This window comes from Tachysurus fulvidraco, chromosome 2 (genome assembly GCF_022655615.1).
Source record: "Tachysurus fulvidraco isolate hzauxx_2018 chromosome 2, HZAU_PFXX_2.0, whole genome shotgun sequence".
Lineage (NCBI taxonomy): Eukaryota > Metazoa > Chordata > Actinopteri > Siluriformes > Bagridae > Tachysurus > Tachysurus fulvidraco.
Genome location: NC_062519.1, coordinates 7,881,460 through 7,895,645, shown reverse-complemented (window position 1 = coordinate 7,895,645; position 14,186 = coordinate 7,881,460). Strand labels below are relative to the sequence as shown.

The 14,186-nt window shown below is 36.3% G+C and overlaps 1 protein-coding gene across 1 annotated transcript in view; it reads left to right on the top strand.

Annotated features, from left to right (window-relative positions):
* Positions 1–14,186, top strand: part of LOC125140740 (acid-sensing ion channel 1-like) — a 61,810-nt gene that overhangs the window by 23,298 nt on the left and 24,326 nt on the right. Inside the window, exon 2 of the mRNA XM_047810252.1 lies at positions 10,568–10,763. Within this exon, the coding sequence (XP_047666208.1) occupies positions 10,568–10,763 (196 nt within the window). The remainder of the gene's footprint in view (positions 1–10,567; positions 10,764–14,186) is intronic.

Below are 14,186 nucleotides of genomic sequence, written 5' to 3'. Positions count from 1 at the left end.
GAATTAAGGGAATACATGCCTGCACTTTCTGTCTCACTTTTAACTCACCAATGATGCATATTGGCAGAATACCAGAAACATTGCTATGATTCATTTATTTTGGCATTTGGAAAACAGCAATTTGGTAATTCAGTCGTTTAACATGTAGATGAGCCATCAATCACAAACATCCACTAACATCCACTGACCATGAAATTGTGCAAAAATCTATATATTTAATAATGTATATACACATTCTATCTAAATACAACTTATAAAATTTATGTTTTAAAAGAAAAATATATTGATCCATACAAATGTGGTGTACTGAACACTAAAGAAAATTTTACACTAATTTACTAGTAGCAGAGGTATTGTATATAGTCTATGTACAATTACAGAAATGTGATGCTTGGCACAAGCAATGTTGCCAGGTACACAGTTATGCTGCTAGTTGAAAGAAGAAAAGTCACAAGTTTAACTAGTACTTGTCATGCTTCTCTTGTTATGAGGATCTGGAAACCTTGGTGCTAGCGTCATGATCGCATACAATGTCCTCGGCTCTAACAATGAAATTCAACGTATTAAACAGGGCTTTTGTGGCAGTGGCAATTTTCTAAATGCCACAGAAGCCACCGTTGAGCAAAAGAACAGTTTAATTCCACACTTGCTTTGAAATAGTGGCTTTCAACCTGCAGTTTGAGCTTTCATGCTTATTGCAGTTTGTCGCAGTAACAGTCTGCCTGATGAGCTACTGTACAGCCATGGTAAATTGATTGCTAATGCCAGACACTGCGAGTGTGTATTGTAGCAGCTTTCTAATGTAAGGTGAGAGAAGCAATTATAACTGCTTTTGTAGTGGTGTTGCAGTCGTCCCACATTGTAACAAAAAAAAATCATAGCACAGGATATCTTCTGGTTTCAATAAAAATGTACAGTACATCTCACCCATGGTGTATTATTCCCTTTGACTTTGTTTCCTCATGAAGTCTGGTTTGTTGTTTTCAGTGTCTTGCACACAGCAACTACTCAGCTATAGATTGCTTTGTTCTTTTGGGGTTTGCTTGCTTTTTTTAACCTGTATTTTGAATCCTTGTTTAAGTATTCAATGTAATAAACTTGTCAGCTTGTGTTTTTATCCCTCTTGACTATACTGACAGTGATTCCTGGATATGACCCAATAGACCTACTCAGCACCTGCTGTGATTCGCGATGGAAAACCCTTTCTGCATGCCAATACAGCTTTTTGAAAATTCTAGGTGTATCTAAAACAAGAAAAAAACATCACACCGTAATGCCTGCATTATGAAGTTTTTGAACCCCTGAGTTTTATGACAGCTGTGTGAAAGCACAACATACCGAAGCTGTATTGTGGTAAAGCTCTTGTTTCTTTTAACCCATGCCATAATTACTCATTTTCAAGATAGTGTGCTTGCTGAAGCAAGGTACATCTACTGTACTATCAATCGTAAACCAATGATGTTGGCATATTGATTCCTCTCTGAAAAGGATTGTAATGATTTATGGATTTGAATCAGTGCACCAGTCTCAATATTTATTATACAGTCATACCAGTTTATGACAGCATGTATTGAGCAAAAATTTGGAGGTAGTCTTGACTTAATGGAGCGTTTTGGTTTCAGTAAATTACCAGTCCACACAGAGCTCTTTTAATACTGGTGCAGTATTATTTGACAGATGTTCTGTTGATTTGATTGCCTTCCTCATGATTTGCTTGCCTGCCATGCTTACTGGCTCACCAAGCATCCACAGAGTTATATTTTACCTAGTGTTCAAAAATGGCAACTAGAGAACATAGATGTCCATTGGGGCAGGAATCACGCTGCACCATGTTTGCAGAAAACGCAGTAGAAAATCAGGTAATAGGGTTGACAAATTGTTAGTCAGATAGGGTTGCCTGGTGGCTAGAATCCTGTGTTGACACAAGGTTACTTTTTTATTATATTTAATTCTGATCCAGTTATATATAAATATAAATATATATAGAATCTGTGCAAAAATGTATTATACTTAATTCTGATCCCATGTGTGTGTATGTACATATATATACGGGATTAAGTATAATAAATTGGATATATTGGATATTATATTGATGTATTGCAAAGATTCTGATGACCATATAAGACAACACCTCTAGTGCTGGAGGTTTGATTTCCATTTCCACCCTGTGTATGAGCTTGCTTTTTCTTTCTGTGCTTTCCTCCTCCAGTCCAAAGACATGCATCGTTGGTTGACTGGCATCTCTAAATTGTCTGTATTGTGTGAATGGGTATGTAAGCCTTCCTTTTGATGGAATGGCATCCTGTCCAGGGAGTGTGCCCCAATTACCCTTGGATGTCCTCCATGGCTTCCCGTGAACTTATGTATGATAATAGGTTCAGAAAATAAACGGATAAATGCATGGATAATTTCCATACATGTGAAATGTGCGTGTTGCTTACTGACTTTGTTTCTCACGCAAAGACTCTTTTCCTGTTTGCTGAAATCTGGCAACCCCGGTTTATATCACCTGCTGTATCAACCACATGGGAACAAAGACTTTTTTTTCTAAAACTTTTTAAAATAAACTCAGTGTATTTGAGACTATTTACTCGTTCGGCTAATGCAGTGAAATCTCAACTGACTATTATAAAGTAACTCTAGAAATTCATTAGATAGGATAGCCTATGGGATAAGTAAAGTATGATAGACTCTCACCTTCATTTTCTTAAACTGTTTCATCACAATCTATGGGGCATTTGGGGATTTGAAACAGCTGAATTCTGGAGCTTGTTTACTGAATTCTTAGGCGTTTTTTTCTCTTTTAATAAGAAAATCAAACAATTCATTGTAATGAATGATCATTCTGTATGTGTCAGTTTTAAATATGTAACTGGTTCATTTCCATAATAAGCTATTAATCAGAGCATACTCATTTTCAGAGCTGCCACAACTGATTGAAGGTAAATCGTTTAAAAAGTAATAATAAAAACAGATGATAATGTATTTCATTATTGTTTGATGAAAACGTGATTGAAAATGGCAGGGCAGATTACAACAGAATTAACATTATGACATCCTCTTTACATTACATAGTCCCAACAGGATTTTTTTCAAGGTATAAAAACAAATACAATATCTATCAAACAGTTTTTGAAAATGACAGCAGATTTTCCATAGATTTGGTCGGAGACGAGTCGTGTGACGTTATCACAACATACAGCCTAAGCCTGCTTTGATTCATGTGTGTCGATCATATGTACAGCTACTGTATCATAAGAACTAATCACAAATGTGTTTTCACCAGTAGGAACGTTTTCACCTTTAAAAAACAGAAAAAACCCCAAAACAAAACAAAAAACAGCAAAATCCTGAAGGGGCTTCATTTCGATCAGTGGACTCTCAATATCCATGGTTTAATCAACCACCATATAATTGTCCCTTCTTATCTGGTATTCAAATCAAATCAGATTTTATTTGTCACATACACATACACATACACAGTACGACATGCAGTGAAATGCTTTTTACGTCTGTCCGGTATTCGTTCATAAAAAGGAATGGAATGAAGGATAAAAATAAAACCAAAAGGAGTTAGAGAAATAAAAAGTATAAACTATATAAAATATATGAAGATATATGTAAAAAAATACATGTATATACATAGATGCGTATGGTAGATATTGGCAGTGCAAATTAAAATGATTTAGTGATTGTCCTTAAAGTGTCCATGGTGAGGTATAAAGTGACACTGTGCTGTGCAAGTCCAGAGTTAAAGTGACAGTCCAGAGTTAAAGTGTCATTGTGCAAAAAAAGGTTGTGCAGAAAAAAAGTGACGATGGAGAGAGAGCTCCAGTGTTAGATCCTGGGTGTTTCCTGGTTGAAACTCCGAATGGCCTGCGGGAAGAAGCGTCTCCTCATTCTCTCTGTGTTTGCTTTCAAGGAGCGGAAGTGTTTCCCTGAACGCAACAAAGAAAAGAGTGCATTGTTGGGATGGCTGAGATTCTTTACAATCTTCCTGGCCCTGGTCCGGCACCGTGTGCTGTAGATGTCCTGCAGGTTAGGGAGTTCGGTGTGGATAGTACATTCAGCTGACCGCACCACCCTCTGGAGGGCTTGCCTGTTCTGCATGGTGCTGGTCCCGAACCAGGAAGTGATGCTACCCGTCAAGACGCTCTCAATGGTGTAAGTCTTTAGCACCTGAGAGGGTAGTTTGAAGTCCCTTAAGCATCTCAGATGGTACAGATGCTGCCAGGCCTTCTTCACCAGGGTGTTGATGTGACAGGACCAAGACAAGTCATGTGTGATGTGAACAAAAAGGTACCGGAAACTGTCCACTCTCTCCACTGGGGTCCTTTTGATGATTAGCGGTTGGTATGACCGCTCCTGCTTCATTCTGAAGTCCACTATCAACTCCTTAGTTTTGATATATATATATATATATATATATATATATATATATATATATATATATATATATATATATATATATATATATATATATATATATACACACACATACAGTATACTGTATACACACGTCTATAAAATGTTCTCTGATTCCAGACACAAAGCTAATCATTTTGAAGGCTTTAGAGTCGATTTCACACAGCGAAAACAAAATGAGATTTGGAGTGTTACAGTTGGTGAGACATGGTTTTAATTGGAATTGGTCAGATTTTGCAATTAAATAAATGTGGGCTTGAAATGCGGATAATAGCTTGTGGAACAGGAAGAAATGTACCGGATCCTGTCAGTTTGTGTTACTTACATGGGTGTTGCATTTGATTGTAATAAGCACTTATTAAATATTCTCATGCTGTGAGAGATTATCAGTTTATTATCAACAGTGTTGCAGTTAGTTCAAAGCCGTGTGTTAGTTGATTGAAATGATGCAAAAAAAAAGGTAAATAAATGTGATTTAATATCAAAAAAGTGCTGTACTGTAAGTGTGTTTGGGTTTCTAAAAGCAGATTAGTTCACGACATGTGAAGGAGACTGTAAGCTACTTTTGGATAATTCAGCACATCTTTTTACATCGATCTCGGGAATTTGTGTAGTTATATTCATGTTATCTTGTTTGAAAGTCATCATGGAAATGTGGAACATTGTCTGGTTCTCCTCCAGGCCTTCTACACCATCAGTGAAATTTTGGAAATTTGGCTTCCTGTTATTATGTATACAGAACTCTTTCTTGTTTTGATATTCTAACTAACTTCATCTATTTATCTCCTATTGTCACATGAAGTTAAAGGCTGATCGATTCATTTCTGTGGTTGGCTCTAATCTCTGGAACAATCTCTCCTTCACCTGAGGTCTTCAATCATATTACACCATTTTTAAACTTCTTTTGTCTTAAGATATTGTTTAATTTGATATTATAATTCAAAATATAATTTTACTTGACTTGACTTACTTGGATGGGTGTGGATTTGTTATCATAGATCCATAGTCAAGCAATACTGTTTGTTTAGCCATTGCAGCACAATACAAAATTCTGGCTGTGTGCAAGCATAGATATTCAATAATAATAATAATAATAATAATAATAATAATAATAATAATAATAATAATAATAATAATAATAATAATAAATATTAAAAATAAAAAGAGATTGCCAGGGTAGACAAGAAGAAGACATTCAATGGTTTCCAGTTGCCTACATTTGGTTGCCTAGGGCAACCAGGCAACTATTATTATCGAGCCCTTTGGCTAATAGATTGCAAAGATCACATCTATAAAACCATATCAGATATTAGCCTTTGGCAGCTTAATTTTATTTTCACATCTCATATCATCCCTGCACGAAAGTTGCACATTGCTATTATCCTACATAACTCTTCTTCTGAGCTGTCGGATTTCTGGCCGCAGAAGTAAAGGCATGAAAGCGGTACTCTCAATGTACCGTCATGCCTACATCTCAGAACACATTTCCCACGAGACATCCTGCCACTGTTTCCTGCCCTCCCAATTAATCTCTTTACGCTCAACTCCCGAAACATTTGTTAAAGACCTCTTGACATGGCTGCTCTGTACAGGAAGTTTCTTTAGAGGGAACGTACAAAATAATGGAAGGTCACGCAGTAAACAGGTTCAGTTTGTCACCAAACATTACCTTGCAGACGGCTGTCATGGTGTAACAATAACAGCAATACAGTACTTACTCGTCGTCTTACGTCTTTTCCTCTGAAGGTTCAGCAAGACGTTATGTTATTATATTGCAGCACTAGTACATCCTTAACTTTTGTTATAAATATCTCACTCAAATTGACTTCCTTTAGTTCCTGTAAATTGGGTTTAGCTGCTACGTTGGGGGTTTCATATATAACACTGTAATCTTATAACACCCGGAGGCATCTTCATGCTCAAGACTGATTATAATAAATCATACTGGGGGTATTTTTGTTCAAAATTTGATGCTTACTTTGACAAACAAAGGAACAAAAATAAAATACAAAGACGTGTGCAGGGTTGCGTGATACAGATTGTGAAGCTGCAAAATCTTTTGCAATATCTGCACATTCTGTGTAGTGTTTAATTCCTATTATACTCCACTTTACCTCCAATTACAATCTTTTACCATATTAAGCATTGATTCTCACATTTGCACCTTTTACAGTTACTACTAATGTTGTGATATCAGCTGTAGACAGTCATACCCTCGTCAGCTTTCCTATTTTTCTTCTTTTATAGTTAATAATACATTTGCATGTTGATGAGAAAGCACAAAATCCCAGTCCTAAAGATTTTAGGTTGCTTTCCTGTGTACATGGTTCCTATTACTGATCGCTATAGTTATATTTATCAGTGGATGAAGAAAACTAGCATTCCACTTGACACCAAATCAGTTTTCTTGCTGTTAAAACGAAGGATTCTGGAGGGAGAGTGTTTTTATCTTGAAAGTATGTTCTTTGTCATGGATCACATGCACTCCTGTTGGTATTCTCTGCAGCAAGCTGCACCATACTGTATTTGCATAAAGATAAACTTGTCTCTACATTGTCACAACATTTACAACTCACCTAGTACATAATCTCTGTTGCTCTTGTCACGTAGATTATGTAAATCGTCCACCGTACAAATCCCCGTGAAGGACTGATCAAATTCATCACTTTTTAAATTGAATTTAAATTACATTTTGAGTTTAATTGAAACCTCTTCTGACCAATCTGATTTGAGAATTGTACTGTATGTATGTAATATAATAAGCCAATCACAGTCTCTAGAGTTTACAAAACGTGTGCATTGTGTATTGGCCCCGCAGTCTGAAACACCTTATTGATATGAGAGATCAACTAAGAATGAGCAGATTGGTCTGAGCTAAGAGGAAGTCTACATTAAACACTTTATAACCACGATGAGCAGAAAGGCATCTCACAGCACATCAAACCATGACTTGGATTAGTTACACATCATGTTCTACTCTAAAGACTGGCAAAAGACTGTGTCTGTGCCCATGATAGCTTCAGACGCTTGTTCTTGTCTGACAGAAGTGGAATCCAGTGTTTTGGAATCCAGTCCAGGGTTTCTGGCTGTTGTAACCCATCCACCTCAATGAACTGATGTTTTGTGCCTTCTGAGATGCTTTTCTGTTCACTGCATTTGTAAAGAGTGAAGATATGAGTATCCTGTCTGGGAGCTTGAACTGATCTGGCATTTTTCTCTGACTTCTCTAATCAACAAGGTGCTTCTACCCACAAGTCTGTCACTTACTGTATTTAGTGTTTTTTTTTCTTCTTTGTCTGTGTAAACATCCTTACCAATAGTCCATGCACTTAACATTAACATGCACTTTGTATTACTGTACACTGTCCCAAATGAAATCAGCAAAGCTTTATACGGTAGATTCTACTTCCACTCGTCACACAATTCGAATTAAAAATCAGGTAATTATGCATGTTTCTGATGTGATGTAATTGTGGAGTGAAGCAGTGGCTTGTTTAGGTTTGGTTACTAGTTTGGAATTGAATCATTTTCAATGTTTTCAGAGTCAGAAACAAAACACACTCTTTTTTTTGCACAAGGTTATGCTTCCAAGGTTTACACGTTCTCAGGATTAAAGTTCATCTAGGTCAACTCAGAGCAAAATGAATCTCTGAAGTTAACTCTCATGTCCTTTGCCATTGAAGTGAATTGGATTTTTTTCAAGCTAAACGTTTCTCCTTCAAGTTCTGACACCTCGCTGAGCTTTATGCTGTAACTAAACTGGAAATCGGGTTAATTTTATTTATGTTTAAGGTAAATCCAGACATACAGCGCAGGCAGGTTTACTTTCATGTGTGTGAAAATGCTGGTTATAAAGTATTGACACTAGAGACTCCTTCCATAAATTTTACAGAAATGTGTCTTCGGTAAAATAAATAAGTGTGACAAATATCAAACACCGATTATGGATTAACAAATCAAGTAAATAGAAGTTAAAAAAATAAAAAGCAATAAATCACTGTGCCTTTTTTTTTGGAAACAGATTTGCTGGCTATAGTCCACAATTAAAGTAGTCTTCAATTATTCTCTGATCAAACAAATGTTTTTTTGGGACATACACATGTGTGTGTGTGTGTGTGTGTGTGTGTGTGTGTGTGTGTGTGTGTGTGTGTGTGTGTGTGTGTGTGTGTGTGTGTGAGAGAGAGAGGAAGAGAGAGAGAGAGAGAGAGAGAGAGAGAGAGAGAGAGAGCTATAAGTGAGGCAAATTCTGTTCTGAGCATATGCCTGGGATTAACTGCTCCCTTTTGTGTAATGATGAACAACACATCCACAAACAGGAACGCAGCTCAAATTTTACACAGAGGTGCGTTTTTCTGCCTGTTCTGTTAGCCTGGTGTTCAGAGAATTGTGCCCTCACATGGTAGAGTTATAAACAAGTCATCAAGAAGAGCAAGGAAACGTGTGTAGTCGGAGAAAACCGTCACATTGTGAAATGTATAGCTAGTTTTAAAAATGTCACATTTTCTGGAACTGACACGTAGTTTCCCTTTGACATATTTCTCAGTCACAAGAAAAGTTCTAGCATAAATTCAAAAGTGAAAACAAGTAGAAAATTCCATTCCAACTGTGGCGTAGGAGCATCGCCAACCATTTTCACAGCTGCTAACTGATTGCAAACTAAATCGATCAAGGGGTTTTCGCCACCTTCTTTACACCATGCAGCTATCCGACAACTTGCTTATAGTGTGACTTTTAGTGAGGACCTCACACTTAGTTCGTGAGGTTACAGAAATCAGAATCCAAACTGACTGTTTTATCCAGCAACCAAGGCAAAGTTCAAAATGAAATGAAAACATTGCTTTGGTAGAATATGTTTATAGTTTAATAAAGCAAATGGTGTCAAAGTCAATATCTTTCCCCTACAGAACTCACAGTGATAGCCAAAGTGTTTTCCTGTACAACCACACATATTCTCAGATAAAGTTTGACACTGTTAGTCATTCAGCTAAACATTCCATCCCACTTGTATTAGTTTTGACTGAATATATTGAGGACTTTCTAATCAATAGACATTTCTTTAATATAGCAAGGCAATATAACCTCTGTGGAGAGACCGGTACGCTTTTGATTGACATTACAACTTTAAATTTTGCTGAAATGTTTTTCAATCCAGTCAGTATTTTTCTGCAAATAAATGGAAATGCAAATATATTGCAACCTTCATGAGTCTGAATCTGAGGATGTGGAAGATCTGATATCTGATTTAATATTAAAACGCTAAGTTACGTTATTTAGCATTATTAACGTTAGATTAATCTTAACTGCTTTAAACGGCGTTTCAAATTATCTTCAACATTTCTCTCGGCACATCAATATTTTTAAGTATCAGCAAGTAAAATTGATGAAGTGATCTGAAATATATATAGTACAATATTACTGCTTAATATTTGGTTAAACATAATATAATAGGTTGTGTTAAATGTTTCTACAGTATGTTATTAAAAATCAAGGAAAAATACCAAACCACTTCCTATGCTAAAAGCATTTTTAACACTAAGTTTTTACATTTGGTGTGAAACGTAATATATAGTATTACTTCTTAATATGGGACACAATATTTCCTTATGGAAAGACACTAGAGCTAAATAAAGTGTATATATTTGAATAAACTATATCAGAATCAATCTTGCCAAGCCTGATGATTGGCCTAATGTTTTTACAAACAGTTTTTATTCATTTCATTCAAATAAAGCTTTTAATTAGATATGCATGACTTGGATTTGATCGTGATTTGATTGTAGATAGTGAAGTTTATAAAATGACATGATTATCATGTCCAAATTGACATAAACATGATAAAATATTGTATTTATATACACACCACCTGCATTTCAGAGATAATATTGTTGTTGCAAGGTGAGAAAAAGATGGAAATGAACATTTGTGACACTAGAGCCGTTTAAAAGAAGGCATGTTATCCAAAAATCAGAAAAATGATTGACATGAACTAAATTATTTCTTATTTCTACCTGCTTTAACAACAAATTCCTTAGACTATCCAAATACAGCAGCGAAAAACTGCTCGTTCCACCTGACACCAAAAGCACTAAAGAATTACATTACATTTTATAAGCACTAAGTTGTTTCCTTTTTTTTTCTTCAGATATGAGATTCGGGACACTCACCTGGTAGAGGAGAGCGTTCTGGAGACCCTGAAAGTCAAGGCTGATTTTCTGACCTTCAAACCACGCCCTTTCAACATGCGCGAGTTCTACGATCGAACCGGCCACGACATCAAGGACATGCTGCTCTCCTGCTACTACCGTGGGGACAAGTGCAGCGCTGAGGACTTTAAAGTGGTAAGTGAACATGTCTCGTGTATCTCTTGCTCTCGCTCTGTCTCGGCATGTGACGTATCTGAGTAGATTATTTTACCCACAGGAATCTAATTGATCAGTTGTCCACATAATGCAATAAGGAAGACACACTCATAGTCGGTTCCTTAGTGCTCTGTGGGTTGGGAGAAGGCATTTACTGGATTTACATTATTATCTTATGATAGTTGCCCAGATTTTCACCATGATTTACATTTACATTTACATTTACATTTACAGCATTTGGCAGACGCCCTTATCCAGAGCGACGTACATAATGGCTTAAATCTCTAACATTGAATACATTAATGCTGGTTCACTAGGTTACATACTTAAGATACCATGAGTTTAAAACATTTGTTCAAAGTTACAATGAAAAAGTGTCAAAGGTTTTTTTTTTGTTTGTTTTTTTTTTAAATGCAAAAGATAAGGAAAGAAGTGCTAGTTGAAATGTTTCCTGAATAAGTAGGTCTTCAACTGCCGCTTGAAAATAGCCAGTGACTCAGCTGTCCGGACCTCGATTTATGTTATGATTCTATTGTATTTGTGGTAGCAAATACATTTTGGGATACAGTACAAATATATATCTAGTAAACATGGTTCATGTGGAAACTAGAACCTGTAGAGAACATTTTCATGGCATTTGTAGTTACAGCATTTCCTTGTAACCGGTCCCACATCACTACTGTTTGTGTTCACTTTCTTGGGTTTATTTGGGGATTTTTCCATCTCTGACGATTGAGACAGAACTCAAAGCTTGTTTAATTTGCATTTATGAGGAATTAAAACTGAAGCACCATAGCCACTTTATTAGGGGTCTTATGGAGACACATTTGAGACTAACTGATATTAGATAAGTTTATACAGGGAGATCGTTAAAATTCATGTGTCTAAGCTTTGCTCATGTGCTTGAAATTTAAAAATCACTTCTTTTCAAATCTTTTTATTTTTATTTTTATTTTTTTTACATTTTTAAAGTTTAAAACACTACATGGTGTCACAGCTGGTGTGGAACACAGCATAAAGCCCTTAATCTGGCTGAAATGAGTATATATAGACACTCGGATTAACCGATGAGTACGCACACCCAACGTGTTCCGCTCTCGAGGTCAATATAAACAGTGATCTATTAATACAAGAGTGCCTGAAATTCAATTCCAGCAACCGCTACCTTTGTACATTAAAAAAGACACACTGCATTCTTGCGTTGTTGTCAATTCTTATATTACATACTAGGGGGGGACGCAAAATATTCCTGGAACTCGAATGTGAAGTGACAAGGATGTGACAGCAATTTGAAATGATAGTGCCTTGTTCTCTATGCCTGAAGAATTGGTACAGAACTGGATCATGAACTACAACAATGCACCTGCACACAATGCACCTGCACACACTGCGTTACCGATCGAGAGGCTTTTTAACCAGAAACAATGTGCTTATCGCTTCACATCCTCCGTATTCCCCAGATCTCACCCCATGCGACTTCTTTTTGTTCCTGAAATTAAAAATGAAACTGAACATAAAAAAGGTTAGCTACCGTTGAAGAAAAGACACAAACGACGACTGCAGGAGAAGCTTCCTGGAACGGGAGACATGCTAGGAAAAGCGGATCACACAACAGAGAGGGATTAAAGAAGAAATGCCATATAGTAGTTTTGAATTTTTAGGAAAATTTTGCCCCCTGTTTGTGTTTTTAAACCCTGATTTTGTTAATAAAATACTACTAAACTGTACCTTCCTTGTTGCCCAGGTGGTGCCCTGAATGTATCTTCATGGTACTTCCTTGCACTTGTAGTGTACTTGTATATAATTTAAAGCACAATAGTGATCTTTATCTAAATTAAATCATATGTATACTGTACTTCTAGTTTCAGGCAAAGGAGGCAAAATTAACAGACAAAAGATGTTCCCTTAAGGCTATAGTATTATAGTTTTTTTTTTTAGCTTGTATAATCTTGTTTAAGAAGAAAAACTAAATTCTCTTCACAGTATGAAGCAATAATCGCTGTTAGACTAGAATTTTTATTTTTATTTATTTGTTTGTTTATTTGTTTACTCATTTGTTTGTTTGTTTGTTTGTTTGTTTGTTTATCTATATATCTACTTTTTGGGGGGGTGTTGTTGTTGTTGTTGTTGTTGTTGTTGTTTGTGTATTTTTATTGTCCTGCTCCCAAGATTGTGTGAGCTGTTAATTTGCAGTAGTATCACACTCATGTCGTTTATTTTGGTCCTGGAAGGTCAGGTGTAGTCACACTATAATAGTAAACACACCACACACTCCTTTCTCAATCTCACACCTATTGTTGTTTCTCTCTCTCTCTCTCTCTCTCTCTCTCTCTCTCTCTCTCTCTCTCTCTCTCTCTCTCTCTCTCTCCTCTCTCTCTCTCTCTGTCCTCTTATTGTCCTTGTGTGGGCATAAAGCTCAGCATGTCATTGCTGTGTGTGAACGTGTGGATATTGCACGTGATGCTGTATGCTATGCTGATGTTTCTGGAGGTTTGTGCTGATGGAAGATGGGAGGCTAACAGCTCAGCAGAGATCTCTAATAACGTGTAAAATGTCGCTCTGCACTTCACATAAAAACACTGGGGCTCCACTCACATTTTCTGACACTTGAGCACAGATGTGTACACACACACACACACACACACACACACACACACACACACACACACACACACACACACACACACACACACACACACACATATACACACACTCTTTTCTTCCTTTTTGTATTCGTGTACAGAATATGCTGAATGGTACATGTAATTTCATGCATTTATGGAGCTCGTATATATATATATATATATATACAGTATGTGTGTCTGCACAGTTGCCATAATATTTTTTATACTTTTACAATTGCGGAATGTAGAGCTTAGTATAAATTGGCAAAATATTAGGTTATTTAGTAACTCCTGATTGATATGTTTAAAAAGTAACATTAAAATAATAATTGTGCACTAATACTTGCATTAGCACTTAAATATGACCTGATGAAAAGTAACTATGACAAGCGTCTTATGAATACACGCGTGAATAACGACCACCTTAAATACATGTTCATACATATTCGTTAGTTCATGCGCTGATTAACAAACAGGCGTAAACTCAAACTAAACGCTCTAGGAGACAGAACATGAAATAAACATACACCAAGTCAAACTGTAATCTGATATATGCATATGATCGTATAGAACCCTGGTGAGGAATAAAATGTCAAACTTGTTGGACATTGTTTCAGTTCCAGAGTATTCTTCTTGTTTTGTCTGAAAATTGTGATGTATGATTGAATGTGAAAATTGGATAGAATATAATGTGAATTATAACATATTGATAGTAAGTGTAATGTATTCAAGTGTGATACCTTGTGTTTTGTGAGTGTAACGTCACAAAGCACGTGAT